The sequence below is a fragment of the Oryzias melastigma genome, linkage group LG24 (genome assembly GCF_002922805.2).
Source record: "Oryzias melastigma strain HK-1 linkage group LG24, ASM292280v2, whole genome shotgun sequence".
Lineage (NCBI taxonomy): Eukaryota > Metazoa > Chordata > Actinopteri > Beloniformes > Adrianichthyidae > Oryzias > Oryzias melastigma.
In genome coordinates, this window is record NC_050535.1 from 3,348,941 (window position 1) to 3,376,047 (window position 27,107).

At 37.8% G+C, this 27,107-nt stretch overlaps 1 protein-coding gene across 12 annotated transcripts in view; it reads left to right on the top strand.

Moving 5' to 3' along the window:
• The window catches only part of nrxn3b (neurexin 3b), a 352,928-nt gene that overhangs the window by 122,871 nt on the left and 202,950 nt on the right, over positions 1–27,107 (top strand). For all 12 annotated transcript variants that reach the window (XM_036210518.1, XM_024290417.2, XM_024290428.2 and 9 more), the window contains 5 exons: positions 22,197–22,400; positions 23,608–23,634; positions 24,412–24,531; positions 25,895–26,007; positions 26,188–26,456. In XM_036210518.1, coding sequence (XP_036066411.1) covers positions 22,197–22,400; positions 23,608–23,634; positions 24,412–24,531; positions 25,895–26,007; positions 26,188–26,456 — 733 coding nt within the window. The remainder of the gene's footprint in view (positions 1–22,196; positions 22,401–23,607; positions 23,635–24,411; positions 24,532–25,894; positions 26,008–26,187; positions 26,457–27,107) is intronic.

Consider the following 27,107-nt stretch of genomic DNA (forward strand, 5'->3'; position numbering starts at 1 on the left):
TTTTGTTGAAGATCAGAGCCTCCTGACGGTGGATGCTTTAGGCCAGCTGGCCAGGCAGGACCAGTGGCATGTGCAGGTGCATAATACCTGAGCCCCGGCCCCTGCGGACCCCTCTTGTCAGGGTTGTGACCAGGACTGCAGGCCTGCTGGAAAGCTGTCCGCTTGTGAACTGAATTCAAACAGCCCCGGCAGACATTTCAAACAAAAGAGGAAAAGAAAGAAAATACAGCAGGACCTCCATGTAGACTGATGTGAATTTATTTTTAGACATGCCAAAAATGTTAGAGTCCCACTCCGATCATTTTTTGATGTATTTTAAAAAGGTTTCCAGCGATCTTTTAATTATGAGGAGGCCGTTTTTAGCCAAACTTTTTAGAGCATTAGACATGGTCCCATGAGTTGTGGTTGGGACAATATATGCAGGAGATGGGAATCTTGAGGCACCTCATGATTTGATTACGATTAATAAATTATTCAAATATGAAACAATTATCATATAATATATTTTTTAAAATAAACTTTTCTCTTTACTACAAGACACTAGACCAGGGGTCTGCAACCTGAGTCTCCATGATAGACGTGTGGCTCATTTACCCAACCATAATAGCTCACTGGTTTAAGAAAAATAAAATAATAGGAATTTTTAAAAGTACAAAATTACCATTGATTTAATTTAGATTAGCAAAGTTTATACATTTATGGCTGAGGTGCACCTAGACGTAGGATAAACCCAGTTTTTACATATCACAGCCTTGTTTTCTCAACCCTTTGGTCAGAATGCATAGAGTTCAAACAAAAGTCACCAAAGGTATAACCAGAGAAAATGTCATTTTTGTCTTGAGTGGTTAGAATCTTTTTATAGGAGTGTATAGCTCAACTGGATGATCCTGTCCGGCACATGGTGTCTTTTATTTTGAAAAGACTTCAAGCAAACTTCTGTCGTAAGTATAAAAAAAAAAAAAAAAATTTTTTTACATTTTTACAAAAGTTTCTGTTTCTCTTTACGCTTTTGCTTTATTCAATCAAAAAAATAACAATATTTATTCTAAAAGTAACAAAGCAAAGCACTATCAAAGACTTAGCAACTCCAACTTGATCAGTTAGAAAAAGGTTATTTTGCTGCTTGAGGCTGCAGACTTCTGCACTAGACCAATATTACTTACTTTTCTCCTCCAAATACATTTTTAGGTAATGATAACATCAGTATACTTGTTTAACTTTTGTTGAGAACATACAAATTCATGAAAATTACAAATATTTTGTTGATTATCAAAAATCTTTCACAGCATCAAAAGGAAAAATGTTCCCTGAGCTCAACAACCTAAAAGATAAAGTTACTTTTAATCATTAGAGCAGCTGTAATGAAACGCTCTTAAACTCACGATTGTTTTGATTTTGCAAATTTGTTCCGACATATTTAAATTTGTTGTCACATAACCTACCCACCATGTGACTTTTATCCAAATGACTCTCGACATTATGAAAGCCAAAATGCTTCCAAACAGTCGGAATGTCAGAGTGCAAAACACTTCTCAGTTCCACTTGTAACTTTAAATAATATAAATCAAATATATTTATTTAAAACAATGATTCAGAATAGTTTAAGGATCTTAATCGATGCGTCTAAAAATCAAGTTGATGCATCGGAATGGAGCGGAGCAGGGAGCTTGTCACCCTGTGCCATCCCTACAAACTTTTTCCACTCGCATTTTCTCCAAACTGAACTTTTTAATCGATACCCTGAATTGTTTTTTTTCTTCAGAAGTGCTAAAATAAAATGTCGCACTAGCATTGGTAATTTTTAGGCTTCATCTAAATGAAAACTCAGTAGAAATTAACTAGAAACGTTGGATTATCTGTGATAATAATAATACTGTGTGCTTTTTTCGCTGAAGATGCTGAGCCCTTTTTCTGAAAATTGTGACATCATTTACTGTAATTGCTGAAGGAATTTGCTGAAAGAGTAAAAGCTATTTGCAAAATGGTAAACTTGCTAAAAAAGAGAGGAAATTTCATTAAAGAACTATGTGAGAGCGCTAAAGTTGACCTAAATTTCAGAAAAAGTTGTAGTAAAATTGCTTAAAAAATTCCTACCACATGCCAATTTGGCGAAAATATTTAGTGTTGCTTAAATATGAGCTAAACTCCAAATTAGTCTAAATGAATGCTTTGAAGCATTTACACAAGTATAAACGGTATAATTAATTAGCCAAATGTTTATTGAAAATATCTGTTCACAGAATGAAAATGAACAATATATATGTTGAGGTTTGAGGCAACATTCTAAATGTGTTCAAATAGAATTTGGCTTTGCAGGAAATGTACACTCTGGCTATTATGTCTGTTTCTTTTTTTTTTTTTTTTTTTTTTTACATTTTTTTATTGTTCTTTGTTTCAAACACAAACACAAAATGAAAATAAAATAAGAATTGAAAAGTAAAAAAATACAAAATAAGCGTAAGAATCTAAAAATACAAATATAAGAATTGAAAAATACAAATATGCAAGTAAAGCAAACAATGTGCTTTTTTTACATTTTTACATTTTTCGGACTATAAGTAGCACCGGAGTATAAGTCGCAGGGGCCAAAAAATGCATAATGAAGAAGAAAAAACCATACATAAGTCGCACCGGAGTATAAGTCGCATTTTTTTCAAGTAATTTATTTTACAAACTGGTTGAAAAAAACGATATTACATCATCCTGGAAGGTAAGTTATAACATTCATAAGTGAATAGAAAACAGGCTGAATATGTGTCAACACATATTCACATATTAGCATCATGAAAAAAACAAAAAGGTGTAGCATTTATATAACATAACAGTTTTCTTTAACTATAGCCTCAAGAACTCATCAACTTTGTATCTTTACTGTAATTAATTGCACGCAATCTCACTCCATATCACTAAATCCGTTAAATTCTTCGTCCTCTGTGTCACGTCTGAATAACTAAAGTAAATAAAGTAATTGCATAGATCACCATAAGAGGGCACTCTAGACTTATATCTCATCATTAAAAATTCGTATATAAGTCGCACTGGAGTATAAGTCGCAGGGACATTCAATCTATGAAAAAAAACGCGACTTATAGTCCGGAAAATACGGTAATATATACTAGAAAAACACAATTTTTCTTCATCTATATTCCCCATCATGAGAAAAATGTCTCTAGAATATGTTTAAAACACAATTTTCTTTGGTATTGGACTTTAAGAAAGTACAATTAAAACAGTTTTTGGTTCCTTCAGAACCATTTTTAATCATTTTCTGCATAAAGAAAAAACTTTTTTTGCAAGTTAGCCTAATCTGAGTGGGATGTTTCTAATTGGGTTGAATCAGGCATGCAGATTTAATACTTTAAAAGTAGAGCTAAGAAGTGATTTTCCTCCCGAATCGCCTGCAGTCAGCACAGAGAGCCAAACCAGACGAAGCCGTTCCTCTCCTTTAATGACGAGGTTTCAAGGTGGGCTCCGTCCTCTCGCGTCTTCGGGAGCTGGCTCGGGGCTCCACTTCCTTTTGATTGTTACGTTCCACTACATGAAAAGGTTACTCAAATGTTACTCCCCATAAGGAGAACGCAGCTACAACAGATTATTCAGGTCGTATTTGAGTCTTTACTTGTAAGCGGTGACATTAATTCAAGACTACAGGGAGGTTTATTTGATGTCATCGGCTGCCAGGAGATGGAGAATGCCATCTTGTGACTCCTTTTAAGAAAGACGGGTTTTGTTCTGGAGGGTGACAGTTTAGCTTTGCAAAAGAAAAAAAGAGTTGATAAAGAAGGCCAGTTAATCAGGTAGATGTGGCTTTAATGAAGTATATTTCTCTGCCGGCGCGGTGCCAGGCAATCCCACTGAGACGCTCCTCTTTTTCTGGCTGCATCTACATGCACACAAATCCGCAGGAGACAGATTGAATTGTGTCTAATGCATATTGCATTTTCCCTTACAAGATGCCACCGCCCACATACAGTAAGTGCTTGTGTTTCCCCGACTGTCTGAAGAGAAGCGCTGGCTCCAGGCCTGAGCTGATGGCTGGAAGTAAGCCCATCACAGATCAGTGATGACATCTTTCATTACACCGCTGCCTTCTTACGTCTTTGTGTTTTCACTTCGGGCCGTGTCCTGTTTAAACTACAGCCGGTGTCGGCTCCTAATTGAAAATTCAAGAAAATGAAGCATTGATTTTAAGGAATTAAATGGGTCAATCTCCTTCTTCTTCTTTTTTTTTTTTTTTTGGATGTGTGTGTGCGTCAGCATACTTATGCACACTGCAATTACCTCCTCACTTTGTTCATTGTTCATTCATAAAGGCAGAAAAATAATAGGCTGCCACATCACTTTTACAGCTTAATCACAGGTAGTAATTGCAGATCAGAGATTGGGTGACTTTGATGTTCACTAACCTGAACGGTGGAGGATTTTCCTTTGTAGAAATGCTCCAAATGAAACTTTTCAGGAGGTTGGCTTCTTACAGATAATGAATCAAGCCGAATACTTAAGCAAAATCAAAGAAAAAACGACATTTTGAACATCTTTAAAATGTGTCATTTTTAATACATTCAAAATAAGGTTTTGTTTTAAATATATATATAGATATATATACAGTTAGATCTGATTTGAATCCTACTTTTCAAACTAAAAGTCAAAAGTTTTGAGTTTCCACCAATTTTCCCCCCCAAATTTTTATAAATATTATTTATTTTAGTCTTTGATTGTGTTCCAATATAAAAAAAATCATATAATTATATAATCATTTTATAAATAAGAATTCATTATAATTTTTACAACATAGTGTCATTAAATTAAAGAAATGTGCTTTATCTAAGAAAAAAAATCCTTATATAAGATAAAACAGAACAAATAGCTCAAAACTGACACTACAGCTAAACGTCACAATATTGATTCACCTTTAGGCAAAGCGAAACTTTTTTTTTTTTTTTTTTTAGCTCAAACTGATTTTATTCTGAGAAATCTTCTGTTTAAAGAAAATAAATGAAATTCTTTGGCATAAAATGTTCTTTTTATGACTTCAACCCCTAAATGAAGCAACGCTGACTTCACCTTTATCATAAAAGATTTGCGCAGTGCAAGGTTAACTTTGAATCTTAAGGCAATCATCGTCATTCATCATGTCTTTCATTACCCCTGACGGTGTGGCGACTTCACTGGAAAAATGGGTAAAGTGTGAATCCCTAATTCATTTTAAGGCTGCGTTACTATGCCACTATGTCCGAATTGTACGTATTGCACCCATGAAAATTGGTCAAAGATAAATATATGTGGAAAAAGTGAGAAAAGTTGTAGTCTTTATGTGAAAATGTTCACATATTTATCAGAAATAAACCATGTTAAAACGGATAAACCACATAAACCCGTCTTTACTTTGACACTGGGGGGTCCCAAACATCTGTCCAGACGGGGGGAGCGGGAGACCACTCGGTATAAACTCCTGGATGGGTGAAAGATCTGCCGATTTATTTATCATTATCTCTCTTTACATGTAATTCATCAGTGGTTTGTGCGTCAGTTATGTAATTTTAATGTGATATGTGTGCCATATAGGCGATATCAAAGTTTCACGTCGTTCCGTGAAAAGTCTGTTAGATATACATGGAATGGTTGAAAAATCCTGCACATTTATGTAAGATTTACGTCATAATTGGGCATTAACGTAAAATGCATCTGGAGGCTCAATCCGAAATTTTTCGCTCGTCCCATCCCTACTTTTAGCCCTCCAAGCGGAGAACTACGAAAAAATAGTGTCTCCAAATTCAGACGTTAGTCCCACTCGATGACATCACCAACAGTCGGCGGTCAGCTAGCTTTAGCGCGGAGCTTCCAGCAATCTAATATACATAACAAAAAATGTTTTATAACTTTAAAAAGGTCATGACAAAAAGTCATTACTTACATTTAATATAAATGATTTGTCCGTGGATGTTTTGAAATTTGATTACATAATGATATTAATGATCCTTTATAACTTGAATCTGTTATTGTAGAGTCTAAATATTTGATATTAAGTCCTGAACCGGATATTGATAATTCATGTAGAATTCATGGTATGGTTGAGCCGGGGTGGGATTATATAAGTTCGCTTCCTCCCACTCCCTTTCAAGCGATCTAGATGTGATGTGTTATTATTTTTTTCTTTGTGGATTATTACTGATTGCTTGAAATAAACCATTTCATTTATTCATTCATGTAAACTTTGGTGCTTAACAGCACAACCCTTTGTGAAGATAGGCGATTCTTCTTCTCCGCGGAACAGTACGGCACAGAACGCCCTCCTCACGGAGGACTGTATTCCTCTGCTTGGAGGGTTGGCCCTTAAAAAAACTATTCCGGACCGCTACAACTACAAATGCCCCAACAAATGGAGGGGTAGGGAGAAGGGAAGAATTCGGATTGGGCCAAACTATGTAATTCTGAACCAACAAAAAAATGTTGAACCGCTCAAAACCAAATTTAGGTAAAGATCCGCCAGCAGGCAACATTCAATAAACTACTTAATTTATGCTCCTATATTAAATATATTCAAATACAGTGGGGATTTACACTCTATTACTCTATAATGTCTGTTTTTGTTTTATTATTTTAACATTTTCATTGAAATAAACTAGAAGCAGATTTGTTTCTCTGAAGCTTCTGACTGATGCTGAAATAAAATAGAAATTTTTTCAGTATAAAGTGGAAAAACAGATTTAAGTTGATTAATGTGACACTCTGTCTACCAAAAAAATAAGAAAAAGTCAATAAGAAACCACTTGTTAGGATGGATAAGTGCAGCTTTTGTTTGAACAATCGAATGAGAGAAGCTTTATTTTTAAATGTATTCCATTTGGATTGTGTTTCTGCAATATTTAATAAAAACTGTGTTGAACCTGCCAGAAGGAGAGAAAAATCTGCCGGCGGTTCGCTCCTGAACGATTCTGAATTTGAAATGGTGTTTTTAACCGTTCTGTGTCAGCAGTTTATGAATGCTTTTCATTAACCTGAAATTACTTGACTTTAAACAGCTATCACCCATTCGGTTTTAACCTGACAAAGCGTGCAAATCTTGTTGAGATTAAGCTGTGCAAGCAATTACAGCTTTTGTGAGTGTGAAGGGGCGAATTATGGGATGCTTTTGACTCCATCTCCAAGGCAACATCTAAAAAAAAGCCTCTAAAAACTGAAAGTTTTGGATCATTTGAAGGCAGCAGTTTCTCTTTTTTCCCAATATTTTCGACTTATAAATGTAAATGACTGCCAGATCCATTCTCATCTATATTGTTCCTTCATAGTAAAAGAAAAGAATCCACTTCACATTTCGTCTCTCAGTCTGGCTCCTTCTTATCTTCTCGCCTTTTCTTAGGCCTACTTTCCACCTCGTGCTTGTGACAAGCACCTTTGCAGGGACATTTATCCAAGCAGACAGAGGAAAAGACACTTCAAGGTCTGCCTTGACTAACGGGCCAACCACTACATACATACGTAGTACCCAGGACAAGCGGGGGGAGGGGTGTTAAAGAACATAGACAATGAAGAAAAGGAAGAGAGATGCTTTAATGTGGAGAGCGACAGACGACTAAAAATGGCGAGTGGCATCCTAATCTACATCAGTGAAGCTGTCATGAGACATTTAATTAACTGGTTTAAGTCTTTATTTGGGCCTGTATTAGTCTGACACATAGGAAATGAGTTTAAGTCATTCTGGTTTTGGGGTGAGCTATTGGCGAGATGGAGTCAATCTGGTGTATGAATAGCCCTTGTGCTATCTTATGGGGTCCAGGTGACCCCAGCCTTTCATTGACGTGTTATCCATCCCATGACAAATGTGGATGAAGTGGACAAGATTTTGAGCATGTAAAAAATCAAAAATCATTGAGAAAAAAAAAATTAGTACACTGTCTTGTAGGGTCCAGGTGACCCCAGCCTTACATTGACGTCTTATCCATCCCATGACAAATGTGGATGAAGTGGACAAGATTTTGAGCATGTGAAAATTAAAAAAATGATTGGGAAAAAAACTTCACTACACTGTCTTGTAGGGTCAAGATGACCCCACTTCCAATGTCAACATACCTAGGATAGCACAAGTTGAAGTGCCCACTTTAACCCTGACAAGCTCTACCTAAGTCACGGTGCTCGATATGGGTCTGCTCCTCTGGGTTGTGACTTTTCATTGTGTTTTTGTTGACTAGTAGCCCGGTACTGGTACCCTAACCCTAATCTGGCATCGGACGCGTTACCAGATGCGATACCAGACCCGATATGAGGTTAGGGTACCGGTACTGAGTTAGGGTACTAGTGCCCTCTTAGACCAGTTCTGGTTGGCAGGGGATCCGGGATTTAATGGGATCAGCATTAAAAATTGATGGGAAGGGGTCCTTTAACCAAACGTCAATATGTGACGAGTTGAGTGAGAATGTGTTGTGCCTTTACATACATGTTTGTATTTTTTCTCTTATTCAGTCATTGCTTCATTCTCCTCCTCTATTCTATCCATAAAAATATTAACAAATTAAATTCGGTCCTCGATACAAGAAGGGTTTGTACAAATATCCCCTCTGTAGGCGGAAGTGGCTGGAAGTTATGGAACTTCTTATTTAGCAAGTGTGTATTTTTGCAACATTCCACATAATCCAAACACAACAGATGTTTAGATTCAACCTAATGACATTTACGTTCCTCAGTTTATGTAATATAAAGACTGGAGGGATGCCTGGAGGCTTATGAAAGGATTTAGCTACAATATCGCCCTTATGTCTTATTTTTTCTGTTAGATGTCAGAAAACTGTAACTGAGCAAGGGTGAATAAATAACCAATACAGTCTAATCAAAATGTAATGTTACATTTCTGTTTATGTAATAATTGAGAGACGAAACGTGTTATGTTGATTCTAGTTTTTTTATCAACTGCAGCCCAATATTTGGAAGAAATAAAAATAAAACCCTGACTAATTACTTGATCTGCTTCTGTGGTCTCTACAACCTTACAGCTGATTTTTTTTTTTTTCTCGCTCAGTTTTGAGTTTTTCCTGACGAGGCCTTGGATTTGATCACTCATTCACATCTTTTTGCTTGTGAAGCTTCTCTGCAGGTGATAGATCAGAGACTCTCTGCTGTTACACCCAACGGATCAGACTCAATTTGGATTAAAAAGCAAACCCAGGAATGCTTGTACCCACTATAACTATGACTATTCTAGTTTGACGTGTTTACCACATGCAGATTTCAAACAACCTATCAACTGTTTTCGTACATCTGCGTGTGTTTTGCTGTGTAACGACGGCGCTCCAGTGCAAGAAAAAAAAAAGCCTTCAGAAAATGTCACCGTTTTGAGATGAAAGGAAGAAAAGAATGTATTTTCTGAACTCAAAAGAAGGCAGTAGTCATTGTTACACCAGAAACTGTTTACGCTGAGAATAAGAGTGCCACGGTACTCTGACACACTGCTCTGAAACTTTCAGTTCAAACTGAGTCTTTGAAAGGCGCACGTGCAGGTGAGCACACTCCATTCTGATCCTTCCTGCGGCGTCTGTCAGTGATAAAAAGGGGATTTCACAACACTAATGTTCAAGTTACTCACATACTATAAAAAGAATGACCTCTCAGAGATGTGAGTGCACGCGGCGTCCTCGTAGAGATTTGTTTTTCCTATTCATTTCTGCATTTTGCTTCTGTTTGTTCAGCTTTTAGTCTATAAAGTGGTACACAGCTTAACGTGTAGATATCTGAGCACCACTGTTGAGATTTTATATGCTCTGTTCAAGCTGTTTTGCAGTTTTGCAGCCTTGGGAGGCATGCTAAATTAATCCTTTTTTCATTTGAAGCTGAGGCGTGCTTACTTTGCGACGGGTGCAGAAAACGCCTGGGCCTGCATATTTTTCCTTTCATATTTTCTCGTCCTTAAAACAAGCCTCACTTCACTCCCCGTCTCTGCTTTGTCTGTTAAACACGGCCACTTCCCAGGATAATTGATCCTTTTTCCTCTTGGAGAACCATCATTGTTGGAGTTTCTACCTAATGGAGTTCCGGGCAGAGGAGCAAGACGTTTTTTTTTTTTTTTTTTCCCTCTAACACATTTATATTTGTACAGTTATGAGAATTTACTGTAAACATGTCCAAAGCAACTACAATAATGTTTTATTTCAATATTTGAGTATTTAAGTCCACAGGAGTTATAGATTTGAATCCAAGGGACTTTGTGTTTAAAGTTCCACTTCGGTCATCTTTTGATCTATTTTCTAATGTGTCGTTATAGAAGACATAGTTGCTGCAAAGCGGTATTCAAAATTCGCCTCTGAGTTGTGGGTGGGATCGTTGTTGCAGAGTACCTGCCCACACTTCCCATCATCCCTTTGCGTCCATACTCTCTCACTATCTTACAGCCACTCACGACCCCAAAATAACATTACCGGGGCAAACAAAATGGGGGGACCTGGTTGCAGACAAGATGGCGGCGAAAAATCCTTAACCGTAATTATTAAACCCCGCGCCGCAAATTTCAGTCGAAAAAATGCTCTTTTTTTTGGTCGAAAAGACTAATAAGATCTTTATACCCTGCTAACCTTTTCAAATTACTCAAGTGGAATGTAGTAAAATGAATAAAAGTATGATCAAACTTTACCGAGATCTCCGGGTCTCCGGACATCCAAAGACAAAAAGTTCTAAAATAAGGTTTACTTATATATGTTGAAGGCGGGCTTCATTTGGCTTTAAACCAATGTTTTGTCAGGAGAAGAAATCCTTAACACCTTTATGGTCATCTTCACCAACTCCCACCAACAAGGTCATTTTTGGCTTTGTTTGTGAGTGGAAAAGTCCTGGTTGGGTTCCTTGAAGGACCACCTAACTGGCTTCAACAATGTTTTCATGACAAAATCTAAAGGTGTAGTTGAGCAGAAAAGCATAAAAACCTATCATTTAGTATAAAAACCAGTCTGAAACTATTCATTTTAAGCTAATCCTGAACACTAAACCATTTATTTACATCAAAAAGTTTTAATAAAAGTGTCTACGACTCTGCCAATCATGTGAAATTTCCGCTTCCGGGAAATGTTTTTAGCCGCCATCTTGTCTGCGACCAGGTCTTCTTGACAAATATGGCGAGCAATATCGGCAGTATCCAGCGGTACAGTTTGGAACCAGAGGAAAACGTACATGGATCTAATCGTAATCGAGGTCACAGCTACCAGCATTTTCCAACAAAAACTGTTTTGTCTGCTCATTTTTTAGTATGAGTTTAATGAAGAAACACTCGAAAAAGCAAATTTGAGCTTCCTCCATTATCAGAAAAATGCTAAAAACACCATTTTCGTCGGGTCTTCAAACACCTTGCCAACAGAAGGTTCACACAGTTCACTAAAACAAAAGGAACAGAGGAAAAGGCTTTGCAGCGAGAAGCTGAAGGAAAAGGTGAACATTGTTGACTGTGTTGTTAAAAATCCCAGAGAGGCCATCAGATCGTCTCAACATCCATTTTTCCGCATCATCCCTCCACTCCCTAATCCCCATTTGTAATTAAATGTGCTGGGTTATGTAAAGCCAGTCTCAGTGTGACACATTGTGAGCTGCACCTTTTCCCCCAGCATCCTTTCCTCCTCATTCTATCCGTAAGAGAAAGGGGCAGATTTAATCGAGGCTTCCTAACCTCGTCTAAGAGGGAATTCCTTTTTAAAAAGAAACGAGGTTGGAGGATATACTGAATGTGAAATATTTATGAATTTGCATCATTTAATGGTCTAGTCGAGCTACGGAAGTCACACCTATTTTGTGTCATGACACGAAAACACGAAGCCCTGGATGTGCAATCTAGTTCTGGTTGTTTTTACTCTCTAGTTCACCTAAACTCCACTCATTCTGATGATCCCTCTTCCTGTTATTTATTTAGATTCCCTCACTTCTCTTTCCTCGGTTCATGTGGAGTGGAGTCAGGAGCAGCTGGCTGCTGCCCCCTGATGGTGACGGCGCTCTTCTGCGTACGTGTGCAAAGCTCATATTTGCCTCCCTGCCTGTTTCAGCGTGAGGGTTTGTTGAGAGGCAGCAAAGGGAGATTTGTTACAGCTCCACTGCTGCCCACCCACTGTGTGAGGAGAAGGCTCAGACAGCTGCAGGGGAGGCTGAGGGCTCACAGAGCAGGTAGCCACCATTAATGTGCGAATGTTTGAACTCTAAATGAGTGTGCTGGTTTTTAAAGAACCTTTTCTATTTCTTGATAGTGATCTTGAACGTACCAAAACGCTGGTGAATACCGAGATCAAGGGTCGGCAAGCTTTAATAGTGAAAGAGTCACTTGGGTTTGTTTTTTATTGATTAAAACCTAGAAGGAGCTGCATAGTTTTACTTTAGCCTTTAGGAAATTTGGATTTACATTCATGACCTTCTTTTTCTTATTAATAAATATGAATAATGTCTATTTTTGGCTAAAACAAAAGCAAAAATATAAAAAAAACCTAGCATCTCTCAAAATGTGATTTCTTTGTTTTAACTTGTTTTGAATATAAAAGATGATCTCTGCCAAACAGGATCATCTCAGTGCAGCTCTGGGCAACTCGTAAGTGTTTTTAACTTGTAAAAGATCAAACTTTTTACCAAAGTTTTGCTTTGCATATGAAATCTGTGCATTCTGAGCAAACAAGGCATCTTCATGTCAACACGATGTAAAATACATAGTTTATCATCTATGTGCACCTCAGCCATCAATTATACATTTAACTAATCTAAATTAAAGAAATGCTTATTAAGTAATCCTTAATCCTGAAAGTTTGGGACTTCAACAAGACCTTCGGGGAGCCAAGGAGGACAGAACTGCCCCTGTGACCAAAAACGCCTGTAGATATTAGACATTTTATGCAGTTTTTTGCAAACTTAGAAAGAAAGATACCGAAATTTTGTCATAAATAGTTTGATGCTGGACAAATTGAAACTTTGAACAATCAAAAGCTGTTGTTCATGTTCATTTGGACTGTTTTTCTCTCTTAAATCCTCTAAAAAAATCACATTTTGATTTGTGTTTTTTACATTTTAAATTGTTATAACACTATTGTGAAATAGAATAAATTGTAAAATGATGATATATATTGAAAATTCAATGTTTTCTGGAAAAAGAGACAAAGCACAAATTTGTAGGACATTCTCTGACCCTTTCATAGTCAAATTATTAGAGAAATCCAGGCGGACATTTTGAGTCGTAGGAGTAAAGGTTTTTTTTTACTCACTTTGACTTTTCATCTTATATTCTTTAACACTGTAAGGTGTTTGCAGAACTTACTGCCCTTTAATTTTCAGTCAATAATGTTGTGGAAAGAAGACAGTGACTCACAAAACTTTGCTCTTAACTTTGCAAAAATAGCTCTCTGCAGTGTACTTTCTGAAAACTGTGATTAACATCTACGGCGTAGTCACCTGTCATATTCGCTTAAGCTCTACAGCTTTCTTCATACCTTCGTGCAGTCTGTTTAATGTTTAATGTTATCCTGATGGTTGAGCATAGCAGAATATTTAATGATGTCTGTGATTTGATTCACCTCATTCTGGCTGTCTCCCTTCAGAATGCACTAAAATCTGGTACTTGACAGATTTTGGCTTCTTTGATTGCATCAGTGTTTGTCTCTGTGATAAACTGGAAGCCAGCCCAAGGCAGGAATACAGATCTGCATTGTACTAATAGGAATTCTTTGATTGCAGAATAATAAGGTCGTTCTTGTTTCCTGTTGTGTCAAAGCTGCTTTGTGATGCTATAGGCAGTAATAAAGGAAAGTATTTACTTGGCAATCAGATTTTACAACATAGACAAGTACTATTTTAAGAAAGGTATTCTTTTTTCACTAAAATACCACACTTTGCTAGTTATGAATTTACCAAATCCTTGGCATAGCCTCTTGTTTTAAACTGCTGCATCGGTACATTCCATTGAGGAAAACAACAGTAGGACAATGATTGGTACATTGTTGAATTGTAAAGTAGGTGTTAAAAGGTCTTCAGGGACCGCATTGATGAAGTCTGCTCCCATTGGCTACCCGTCATCTGTCAATCAAACCCCCAGACGTTCGACTTCAGATCCACAAACGTTTATTGAGGCATCTGATTGGTCAATTTATAACTCGAATAACTTCTGATAAGGGAAAAAAAATCTTTTTAAAAAATTAGGATTAGAAAAAAGATGCATCAGAGCAAGAATGGTTATTCTGTCATGTAAAATGACTGAGAAATAGCCACCAGTTTCTCAATGAAAGTCAATGGTTCTTTGGCCTTCTTGCAACCTGTGGGTACTTTCTATTTAGAACACGGGGGTGGGGGGTGGAGTTGAGCTGTCCATTGTTATTCACATCAATGGTCGAGAGGGACCTTTCTCAAATCCGAACCCCTCCACCACATTAAGGTGGCGATTTAAGGATGGGAACCTAGATGCTTTTTAGAGGTAAAAGCTGTTTTGAACAATTTAAAATAAACTTTTTTCATCTATTCCACTGCAGTAAAAAAACTATCTCTTGTACAATAAAGGCTGCAGATCCACTTCAAGCCTGTTAATTGAAACGATAAGAAGCTGAAAGACCCATGTGACACGCAGTTCAGTAGTCCTCAACGACAGGAATGGATAACTCTGAGTTTCTTTAGCTGTTTTTAAGGGGATTGACAGTTTGATTCTCAGCTTTAGGACAGCCCCACTGGGCCTTCGTGAACTACTGTCAGGCTTCTTTACTCTGCTTATTTACTGATTTACAGAAAAGAAATGTCTGTTGACATCGTATCCAACACACTTCCATTATCCCCAGTGGTTTGAAATGAGATAACTAACAACTCTGTATGTAGCTGTGATGGTGTGGTATCACAAACACATACCTGATCCAACTTGAACCGACAAATCCCTGGAGAAAACATTGTGTGCTTCCCTCATCTCATATTTGAGTGCATTTATAAGTGCTTCTCTTCCTGGAGTATTTTTTTGAATAATACAGTGAGGCCTGCTGGGATATTTTTGACTACCAGGATTGTTGTTGCAGCACTTTGCTATAACCTTTTTTTAGAGTATGTGCGTGTAAGCTCTTGTGTCCCAAGAGGCCAATCACATGGAGGATTATAACACCAATAGTCAAGTGTTTTCCAGCACTGAAGCATTGTGGGAAGTCATAGTACACTGTAAATAAAACCTGTCTTTTTCTGTTTTAACATTAAACAACTCTCACCCCAAGATGATGTTAGAAGTGAAATACAACAATTTCAGCACTGAGGAAGAAGAGGAAACACACAGACTGTGTTGAGATTTGACTGGCTCCCTCCCCATCCGCTGCACCCACAATATTTGTGAAACTCCTCACTTATTAGCCTTCCTCCTCCTTTATCTTCTGCTCAAGATGGACTGCTAATTATACCGAGTGTGGGTTCTTTGGAAAACTCACAACAACGCTCGGCGCGCGCACACAGAATGACAAGCAGCAGCTTAATTACCATCTGAAATGACATCCTCAGCACCGCTGATAACTCTCTCAACCAAATTATGGGCCAGAACACTGAAGCTGCAGCGCTCCCGCTGCGTTTCCCAGGCGGAGAGGGGCCTTTTCATGGAGGGTTAAACACCAATACACAGAGGAGTGCTGCCATCTTCTTTTTTATTTTTTTTTGCCTTGCATCTACACACATGGGTTGTTTTCCTTTTTGTCAGACAAAATCTTGCAGATGTGCGTCATTAATTTTACACTTGTTCTGTATGACGGCAGTCGCAGCGGCAGGCTCGGTGTTTAGCTCTTTAAAGATCCAAAGTGATGATTGCTCGAGCTTTTTAACTGATTTTGCGGTTCTGTCATTGCTATGGGAACAGCAATTAGCTTTGCACAAAACCACAGCTCCTTTGATTTACTGTTACGCTTCAGAAAATTGCACAGCAGGAGATATGTAGATTTGATGTCGGATTAAAGAGGAGTTGGAGTTAATGCAATCGGTTTCCTCTATTATGTTTGCATGAAAAACACCACTTGTGTTGGAAGCTGCAGAGAATTTTCACCTGAAAGAAAGAGTTGAGGAAGGATACTAATAGTAGTACATCATTCCATCTAGAGCTGTCCTGATAAGATTATTTAATCAATCTAAGCTTGATCCACAAAAGTAGAGATCAATCTAACGCATAATCCCTAAGTCTGCTAGGTTAATGCTAATGCTAATACTGTCAAGCTAAACATGCATTCTTGACTAATGTAAACTTTTTTTTTCTCAGATTTAAGGAATATTGCGAGGAATCGCAGCTAATTTTTCTTCATTTTTTATGCCAAATCAAAAAAAAAAAAATCCACTAAATAAAACTTCTATCAGTTTTAGGAAGAGAATCTAATCAAGTCACCCTTACTTCCAAAAACCTTTGTCACAACTGCCCTCACAGGTGTACTGTATGTGGGCTGTCTACAGGCAAAAAAAGGAAATATTGAAATCTCAGATCGCTCGGTTGGCCGTAGAGTAAAAATATTCATGCACATTTTTATCTACGGGCATGCTGCAAGTGAAACGTAAGGGTAAGTAAGGGTGAAGTTGGTGAGTCGCAGGTGTTTCGTAGAGATTTTTCATTTTTTCAACCATATTGCTAGAAAACTTGTGGTGCTATTGACATGATAAGTGTGTGCCTGGCTTTCTTAGCTTCCATCGACTATAAAATTGCTCATATTGGATTTCGCCCAATGGAAACATGACAATTTCAAAAAGGTTTTGGTACTTGAATGAGGTGGTTTTTGAGACCTATCGAAATTGACATATTTAGAAAAACTTCAACAGAAAAACTTTTTTTTAATTTAATGAATCACGTGACCAACAATCAGATACAACACTGTGACAACGTGTGAGCGTGTTATGCATAAAATCCCCAATCACGTTGTCCCAAAGTTGCTTCATCCATAGCCACTCCCACGTAGCTTGTCGCTCCATGGCCTGAATAAGACGCCAACGTCTCCTTTGATGGATGATGATGAGCGCTAGTGTTGTGGTGGAAATTTTAAAGTATTTGTACATCAAAGTGTTGTTCACATCCGTTTTTTGAGTGACTTATCGCGTTAATTGTTGTTGGCTTTTTTTTGCATTATTGTGATTTAATGGAATTAAATGTAATTGCAAAATTGTGGTTTTTTTTTTAAACATCTCTAGATTTTCGATAACGTTTTGCCCATATGTGTAATGGAAAGCTAGTTGTAGAAATAAGTCAACCAGAGTTTAGCTTGTGCATCCTATGGACACATATTTCAGCAGTTTATCTAGATTTTCTAAGACATCCATTCTGACAACAAAATAAAATGTTTATATTTTTTTGGTAGCTGAAGATTAGCTTTGTAAAATATTTTATCCTTATAACATATTCAGACATTTAGCAGTAGATTTTTTTAACATCCTAATCATGATAGCCATGGTTTCTCTTGTTACATGGTGAGTCATAACTATAATTTTTGCACAAATGCTCAGCAAATTCAGAGTATTTTGAAGGAGATTTTTCCGCCCAGTCTCTTTTTGTCAGTGGGGAATTTAGAAAATAAAGTTTCTCTCTTTCCTCCCGAACTCGTTCTCAGTGGCTCTTAATTAAGTAGCTGTTAAAAAACAATCCCAGTCGTTCCCATCTTAAAAGTTTTCTTCCTCTGAGAGCAGCAGACCTGAAACATTGAGCTTTTTTTAAGACACCAAAACCCCTTTTGCCTACCAAGCAACAACCCCAGATGAGGAAATAATGCTGCTCGGGTGTGGAAAAGACCTCTGCCACACTGATTCTTTGCATGAGGCTTTGGAGGGATTAACCTTTCGGAATCGGATGGGAGGAAATGTGAGGACGAACTCCATCAGGCAGCGATCATCCACAGGTAGAGTGGAGGTGTTGGGCTTTAAGGGGATCGTTTTAGTGTCAGAGCACATCAGAATGGAGAAGTTAAAAACTGACCAATAGGATACCTCAATAAAAGTAGGCGGTCTCATATCGTACATTCAAAATGCTTGACAGATATTGTGAAGGCCGCTTTAAGTGGTAGGGGTGTGGCCTTCCAACAAACTCCTGATTGGTGAGAGTGATTGGCATAGAATTGATGACTTGAACCAATCAATGGGACATCGATTTCTCAAGAAAATGGCAACTTAATTGCCTTTGGTAGGAGCCAGAAGTAAATCATTTTCTAAGGGTGACATCACACTTGTTCTAGTTCTCAGAAAAGTAATCCCCACTGTCCAATGATGTCACAGACAATGATAAAGACCACTTCTGAAGTTGGCTCCACCTTTAGCCATCTCTCTGGACCTGGCTTTTTTTGTGACCCATACCTAACATATTTATTGAAGTGGAACTAAACATGTTTCTGTCTTTGACTCGTGTAACTTAATGATCACATTAGCCGTACTTTTCAGCATGTTTGTTGTGGCTGACTTGAGTTGTGTATACCTGTCACCTCACCGTGGCTTCTGCTGCTTCATTATCTCCGCCATCTGCACATTAAAAGCACGACACCCTGCTGGAAGTTTAATTAAATTCAAACAGAAGGCAATCTTGGAACTCTCAATAACAAACAGGTTTACTTTTAAAGTTGGAGTCATCTGTCTCAAACTTTTCCTATTTGTCAAATGAAGTTCATGTAACAACAAATAACTCAACACATTCTCATTCCTAAGTCATCACATATTGATGTTTGGTTTAAGACCCTCCACGTCAAAAGTTGATGTTTTGGGCGTCCCAAACTCGTAATTTTTTGACGTGCTGGCTGTTCCCATTAAATCACGTACCTCCAAGCTCCGGGCTGCAAACCGGTACCAGTTTGGTAAACCGGTACCCTAACCCTATCCTTAACCCGGTACCGAACATTCAGAGTACCAGACACGCGCGGTACTGGATGCACACTTGAACCGGAACCACAAACTGGTACTGAACCGTACGGTACCGGACAGTATCGGAACCGCGTGCATGAAGGAGCGTGAGCTGGGGTTAGACTGTCGTGAGAATGGTTAGTCTTACCCTACTGATGACGTTGGAACCAAGTTCGTACGGTTTGCATGGTACTGGAACTGTACAGCACTGAACAGTACTGGAACTGCGGGTCTGGTACCATGCACATATACTATCAGACGTGGTAGCAGTTTGCACAGTACTGGAACTGCACAGTACCGGACAGTATCAGAACTGTGGGCCTGGTGCCACGCGTGTACGCTACCAGACGTGGTAACGATTTGCACGGTACTGGAACCATATGATACTGGACAGTACTGGAACCATGCGCCCGTTACCACACGCATACTTGTACCAGACATAGTACTAATTTGCACAGTACTGGAACCGTACAGTACTGGACAGTATCAGACCTGCACTCCAGGTACCATACGCTACCAGACGTGGTACCAGTTTGCAGACCAGGTTAGGGTTAGAGTACCAGCTGCATCCAGAGGACCGGTCCGCGTCCAGAACCACGCCGACCCCTGATTTACTTGGAACTGCCAGCACATCACAAAACGTCAGAAAGTGATAGCGAGTGGTCCTGAACCGATCGCCAATATATGATAACTTTGGGATGAAAATGTGTGACAAAAACTGAATCTTCATAAAGTAAGAAGACCCTTAATTTTGTCCAACAAGTTCAAAGAATCTTGTCAATAAAGTTTTTCAATAGAAAAATAATCCCAGTTTAAGCTACATGACTAGAATCATTTTCTTACCTAATTAGCAGAATTTTTTTGCTTTTTTTAAATATTTTTTTTAATCTTTTTGTCAATTTTTTGTGTTTCATACATCCATTTTATATGTTTTCCTTCATCTTTGGATATGCTATGCCTGAAATTGACTCTAAACTGACCAATTCTAATAACAGATTTGTCAGTCAGTCCATATTTTACTGAGGCATTTGTGTACAAATAAAGAGAAATATACAAAATGTGTGTAAAAACAGTCAAATAGGCTGTAGAATATTCAAAAGAAGCATTTTTTCCTAGAACCAGGCTGAAGGGAATTCTGATTTCTTGCATAGATGACTGACTGCACCCTGCTCATGCACTAACATTTGGAACATGCACAACAGAAATAGACTTCAGCATGTATAGGAAGCCAAAAACCAACCTCAGTCATAATGCATCACCTGGAGTTCTCTGCAAATCATTTAGAAAAGCTACATATTTTGAAGGCGCGTTGCATCATTTACCATCTCCACGCTCCAAACCCTTTCACCTGCAGCAAACAGCTTTTCCTCAACCAGTCAAACAGTGCTGCATTACCAAGGCCACGGGGCAATTTCTTCTTTTAAAAGCTGACGTGTCCAACCAAGTATTTCATGGTTGGATACTCTTTTTAATCTGTCTCTCTTTCCCCAAGAGGCTCCCAGTGTGCTGACATTCTCCCCGTGTGAACTTGAGAGAAAAGATCAGTCTGGTCCGGCAGCCTCCACACTCCCATGATACATTTCTTTTGTGTTGTGCCGCCATGCATTGTGCAGAACCAGTGATATTAAAGCATGGATATTTATGAATATCCCACTCTGATTTTTCCAGTTACAGGTAATAGGATCTTATGAAAAAAAGTAACCCCCAGCAAACGGAGAGAGGAGGAAGTAACACAATGATTGAATTTTCTGCTCTCGTGAGCAGAGTGTGCGATAGCGGCTTGTACTCGCAAACTCTTCACTCGATCGTATGGCTGAACCCAGGAGTTCCCCTTTAATAAAATATGAGAGACATGCGAGCATTCATGTACCAATTCACTCCAGATTATTGAGTTTTGGTGTGCATGCTGCGCTGCAAAAAAAAGGGAAAGAACACTAATCTTATGAAGAAAATCAGATTTTCTGTCCATGCAGGAAAGAATTTTTGAAATCGTAATTGAAGATATAAATATCTAGAAACAAGGAGTTCCACATGAGAACTAGAAAAATGCAAAAATATGTAAAAAAAAAAAAATTGGAGCATCAAGGTGGTGAATATATTGACCTTGGAGCATCAAGGTTGTGAATATATTGACCTTGGAACATCAAGGTGGTGCATATATTGACCTTGGAGCATAAAAGCGGTAAATATATTGAGCTTGGAGCATCAAAGTGGTGAATATATTGACCTTGCAGGATCAAGGCGGTGAATATATTGGCCTTGGAGCATCAAGGTGGTGAATATATTGACCTCGGAACATCAAGGTGGTGAATATATTGACCTTGGAGCATCAAGGTGGTCAATATATTGACCTTGGAACATCAAGGTGGTGAATATATTGACCTTAGAGCATAAAAGCGGTAAATATATTGACCTTGGAGCATCAAAGTGGTGAATATATTGACCTTGGAGCATCAAGGTGGTGAATATATTGACCTCGGAACATCAAGGTGGTGAATATATTGACCTTGGAGCATCAAGGTGGTGAATGTATTGATCTTGGAGATCAAAGGTGGTGAGTATATTGACAAACATATCATAGACAAAGAGTTCCAAATAAGAACTAAAAAAAATTCAAAAATATGTTAAAAAGCAAAAAAAAATTGGGCATCAACACTGTGCTAAATGTGGAATTTGGAACGCACTTCTATGGTGTTCCGTAAAGTATATCTGATTCTAGCATGTTCCACATTTGGAAGAGTGTTGGTGGGAAATGTGAAACTAAGTGGTGCAAATCTTGCCTTTTCTTCTACTACTCTATTCTGATATATCAAAGACTTGGTGTCATGTGATTCCATTAACCAGAATTATTAATTTCTCCTTCATGAACAGTTTTCAAACAGTTGGCACTTCCGCGTGTTAAAAGGGATGCCATCCATTGGTCAGTGCCAGAACTAAATCCCTGATTGGTCAAAGTTTAAATGGTTTAACTTTAGTTTCCATGCAATTAATACAAATGTTTGTCGGATGTATGGACTTAAAACTTGCATAGAGAGGCATGAAAACGAGAGTGTTGAACTTGAAAGATGTGCATATGGAGGAGTGCACACAGTAGACTTTTTCATTGTAAAGGTTAATGCACACTTTCAATAGCAAGTCTATACAAACAACCCTAGACCAGAATTCCTGGATCCACATCCAGAACGCTCATGATTCCAGATTTTTAAGTCTGGCCAGAGGCTCTACATATAGAACGCACACACTAGATCTATGTTTTTCTATAAAAAATAATACTAAATACAAAATAATACTTATCAGCATTTGTTGAACTCTGAAATAACATCCTCAACCAAGCATTTTCTACCATGTTTATTTTGGAATCTGTGTTGACGCGTCCTGTTTCTGTCTTTCAGAGTCGTCCATCCTGTCCTTCGATGGCACCATGTACATGAAGGTGGTGATGCCCAACGTGATGCACACTGAGGCCGAGGACGTATCCTTGCGGTTCATGTCGCAGCGGGCGTTCGGCCTCCTCATGGCCGCCTCATCTCGTGAGTCGGCAGATACGCTGCGGCTGGAGCTGGACGGCGGGCGGGTCAAGCTGACGGTCAACCTTGGTAATGTATAAACCGTCTTCGTCTCCCCTCGATTCAGGGGTAGAATCTTTCCTCATCTTTTCTTTATTTTTTAATGTCTGAGGTTTTACAAACCTTCGTTGATCATTTTTACTACTTTTGAAGTTGCATGTGTCACTTATTTACCCGCCTGGACCGCCAACGTCTCATGCGTCTTCATTTGTTTTTATCAAACTTTACACATTTTTCCGCCTTTTCCTACTTTTATTAATATGTTTTTAGGCATGTACATTTATTTGAGCTATTTTAATAGATGGCCTTCATAAATATATATTATTTCAGAAGATTATTTGCTGCCATCTATTCAGATCTCTGCACTGAAAATCAGCATTTATCAGCTCGTCGTCTCTTCTTTTTTGTATTTTCCGGTCCATTAGTATCCTTTGGTGTAGCCAGCATCTATCACGCCTCGTTCAAAGATGGCACTCACCCCTTCAAAGGCCCAGAGTCTGCGGCCCGTCTGGCAAACAGCCCGATGCCACAGCACCCAGCATGCCTGCAGATGGTGGGCCGACTGGCTGTTAGTGCTCAGAAAATCCAGAGTTTTGAAGATAAATGCACATCAACTATAATGTTGTTTTAGAAGATTCCACATTAAAATTCCACAAAAAATCCCTTTCTTCATGGCTAACTCGGACCCCCCACAGGCCTCTGTGAGGTGCTCCGTGGCACGAGGCTGTTTGCTCCCACTTTTCCGCTGCGGTTGACGGCACATGCTAACCAGCTGGTGGGAGGCGGTCACATGGATTTTAACCCGGCGTCATGGCATTTCTTGGGAAAACATTCTTCTGACATTCTGATTATTTTATTTGACCGTGTGCACTCGGGCTCCAGTGTTTGCTGGGTTGCAAAATCGATGTGGCCATTGAATTCCAATTGGCAAAAAAGTAGCAACTAAACGAATTATAATGATCATGTGAAGCTCTAGGCTGACCTGTTAGTTTACAATTAACTAAATAACCTGAGACAGCTCAGCCAATATGGAGTTAATGTTATATTATTAGACAAATTGAAATAATTGGATTGTCTTGGATCGTTTGTTGCCATGGCAATCAGGAGTAAAAAAAAAAAAGTCCGCTGGCATCATGTGTCCGTCCCCGGAAGGTGGCTTTACTTGCTCTTGGATGTCTGCAGCTGTAACCTTGAAGGATGCGATTTCATCTGTCACTTATTCTCCCCTCCCATCTAGATTGTGTCAGGATAAACTGTAACACCAGTAAGTCAACATTCTTCTTCTGCAGCCTTCTTTCCTTTGGGGGTTTGATTACAGTGCGTCTGCTGAGTATAGACTCTAAATTTGGGGAGACAACTGATTATCTTAGGAAATCCACTTTAAAATGTCTAATAAACCTTCATTTTTTTACCCTTTTTGTTGTAGGTTTTACTATAAATCGATATTTTACTGTCTTTTAAAATACTTTTTAAAGGTTTTGAAGAGACTGTGAAGAATAAGAGAATAAAAAAGCTGAGCAGTTCTAGGAATGCAATAAATAATGTATCACACTGCAGATAGTTTTTCTCTTCATGTTGCTGAAGATTATTATTGATTTTTAATGAATCACAGGATTGTGTCAGAGACAATTTGTTTGCCTCTATTTTTATTAAACTCATTTAGCTGCTTATACACTTATTCTTTTTTCTGTTTTCCAATTTTGAACAGAAAAATGCTCAAACTAACAGCTTGTTTGGATGTTAAACCGAGTTTCATTTTCATGCTGGCGATTTAGAGTAAAATAAAGGAGCAAGAAGGTGTCACAGAGTAATGTCGCCCTCTAGTGGTTGAATTGTCTCACTTTATAGAACTTTCTATCTTTTTCATGCAAAGGTGTAATATTTAATTAATACAATACGATTTTGTGGGTAAACTGAGAATAATGGTAGTTTGAGCACGTGTCATTTAGGAGAAACATGTTTTCATCTTAATAACATTAATAATGTTGTGATTTGACTCGTCTCTTCCCCGTCCCCTTGACTAACTGACCTCCATCCTCAGGCAAAGGCCCTGAGGTTCTTTATGCGGGAGAAAAGCTCAACGACAATGAGTGGCACTCAGTGCGAGTGGTCCGTCGCGGTAAAAACTTCAAGCTCATTGTGGATGAAGACATGGCTGAAGGTAGTGTTCTTATTTTGATTTTTTTTTTTGCTTTATAGTATCCATAATGCTTGTGATATTTTAATTTCGGTGAAAGATATTTGATCTAAATATAAAAAATATGGTTATTAGCTGTTAAAACTTAAAAAAATTCCTAATTTCTGAAAAAAACTGTCTGAAGACTGTTAAAGAAATAAAAAACAAATATTGATTTTTCTGGAACTGTTTAAGAAGTTCCAATTCAGAAGCAAATAAATAAATACATAAACTAGATTAAAGTAAAATGCCACAATAACAGCAAAAGTTCTTAAATAAATAATAAAATGAAAAATAATTGATATTTTTAAAGATTAAATAAAGAAAACATTAGTTAAAGAAAGTTTACATAGAAATATTTTTGGTTTATATATATATGTATGTGTTTGTGTGTGTATTTAGTATGAAATAATTTTTAGAATTTAAATAATGGTGCAAGTGACCACAAACTTCATCATACTTTTTATTAAATTTAAAGCACTGCAGAATAATTTTTAAAGGTTTGACTTGTTGTTCTGGCTGAAAGTTTACTAAAGTTTTAAACTTTCTAAGACCAAAGCACCTTTTAAGGATTTGCAGTTTCTCCTATTCATTTTAAACAATTGTAACACAAGTTGATATCTTAAAAAACAATAAAAGATATCAAAAAAGCAAAAATAAAAAAAAACTGGGATGTCCTGAAGGATTACAGCGTTTTGAAAGATTGAAATAACTAAAGATGTGAAAAATGCTTTAAATTAGAAATGTACTTCAAATAATCTAAAAAGTCAGTAACTCATCAGCAATAACCAAAAATGTTACTTGAAATTTGTAGTTTTAAAATGCAATACTACCTATAAAGTTGTTATTATTAAAAAACTTAGTTACTTTGCTGTATTTTATCACAAGATCACCAGAAATCTGAGTAAACATTGTGCCTCTGGTTGGTTTGGAACATCAAGGTGATAAATATATTGACCGTGGAGCATTAAGGTGATGAATATAATGACCTTGAGGCATTATGGTGGTGAATATATTGACCTTGGAGGATCAAGGTGGTGAATATATTGACCTTGGAGCATTATGGTGGTGAATATATTGACCTTGGAGGATCAAGGTGGTAAATATATTCACCATGGAGCATTAAGGTGGTGAATATATTGACCTTGGAGATCAAAGGTGGTGAATATATTGACAAACATACCATCGGTAATTCCAAAGATGAACTGTTGTAGTCAGAAGTTTAAAAATAAAGTGAATTGAAATCACCACAATAAACCCATTCCGTCACAGATAAGTTCAGTTTTATCAAATTCACTTTTTTGTTTGTTTCTGTCTGAAACATGTTGAGTCTTTTCCTCTGTTTCAGGTCAGATGGCGGGCGATCACACCCGTCTCGAGTTCAACAACGTGGAAACGGGCATCTTGACTGAGAAACGTTTTGTTTCTTCAGCACCTTCACCGTTTATTGGTCACCTTCAGGTATCAGGAGAAATGTTTGCTGTTTTTTCAATTATTTGCAGGAAAACAGTGTCGAATGTTTAAGAAATAGCAATTTTTAACACCAATATTGTTTCAATGTTTACAGTATAAAATATTTGCCAATATTTGTCAAGTGATTCAACTGCAAATTTTCTCCATCTTTGTGAATTTTCCCCTCAGAGCCTCAAATTCAACGGCATGCAGTACATTGACATGTGCAAAAACGGGGACATCGATTTCTGCGAGCTGAACGCCCGCTTCGGCATGCGCTTCATCATCGCAGACCCCGTCACCTTTAAGACGAAGGCCAGCTACCTGGGCCTGGCCACGCTGCAGGCGTACACCACCATGCACCTGTTCTTCCAGTTCAAAACCACCTCGCCCGACGGCTTCATCCTCTTCAACAGCGGAGACGGGAACGACTTCATCGCCGTGGAGCTGGTCAAAGGGTGGGTGGGGCAACAGGAAGCCTCTCAGATGATAAATGGATTTAAATGCGTTTTGCTGATTTGTTTATGCTTTGGGAATAAACTGATGCATCATCCTCTTCCATTTTTGATGAAATGCTGACTTAGCCCTAAGATCACTTAGCCAGCTATAGTAAATCACTTTAATAAAGAAGAATAAATCTATTTATTTCAACTTTATTCAAAATGTTGATGCATTATGGGAATTTTTTCTTTTAAAATGTGTGCAAATTACTTTTTTTTCAAGCTTGTCCTGAAGCCTCTAGTATTGTGCTGTTACATTATGGAGTTATGAATCTTTGCACACAAGAGGTGTGTATTTGTATAAACCACTTCTGTATTTAAGGCTAAACTTTATTATATTTTAAAACAAACAAAAAAAGATTTTAACCCTGTATAGTCCACTACACTAAGGAAGTAGCAGAACATTTAAACTTTTTTTGAAATTAACACTTTTATGAAATAAAAAAAGCAACATAATTTTTTATGAGATATAGATAACATTAACTGTAAAATGTTGGGCTATTTGGCAAGTTTACAACTATTTTAGAGGATAGGAAACAGTTTACTCAAGATTTAGAATTTAATACAAACATTATCTGTATTATAAAGAATTAACTATCAATAAGTTTT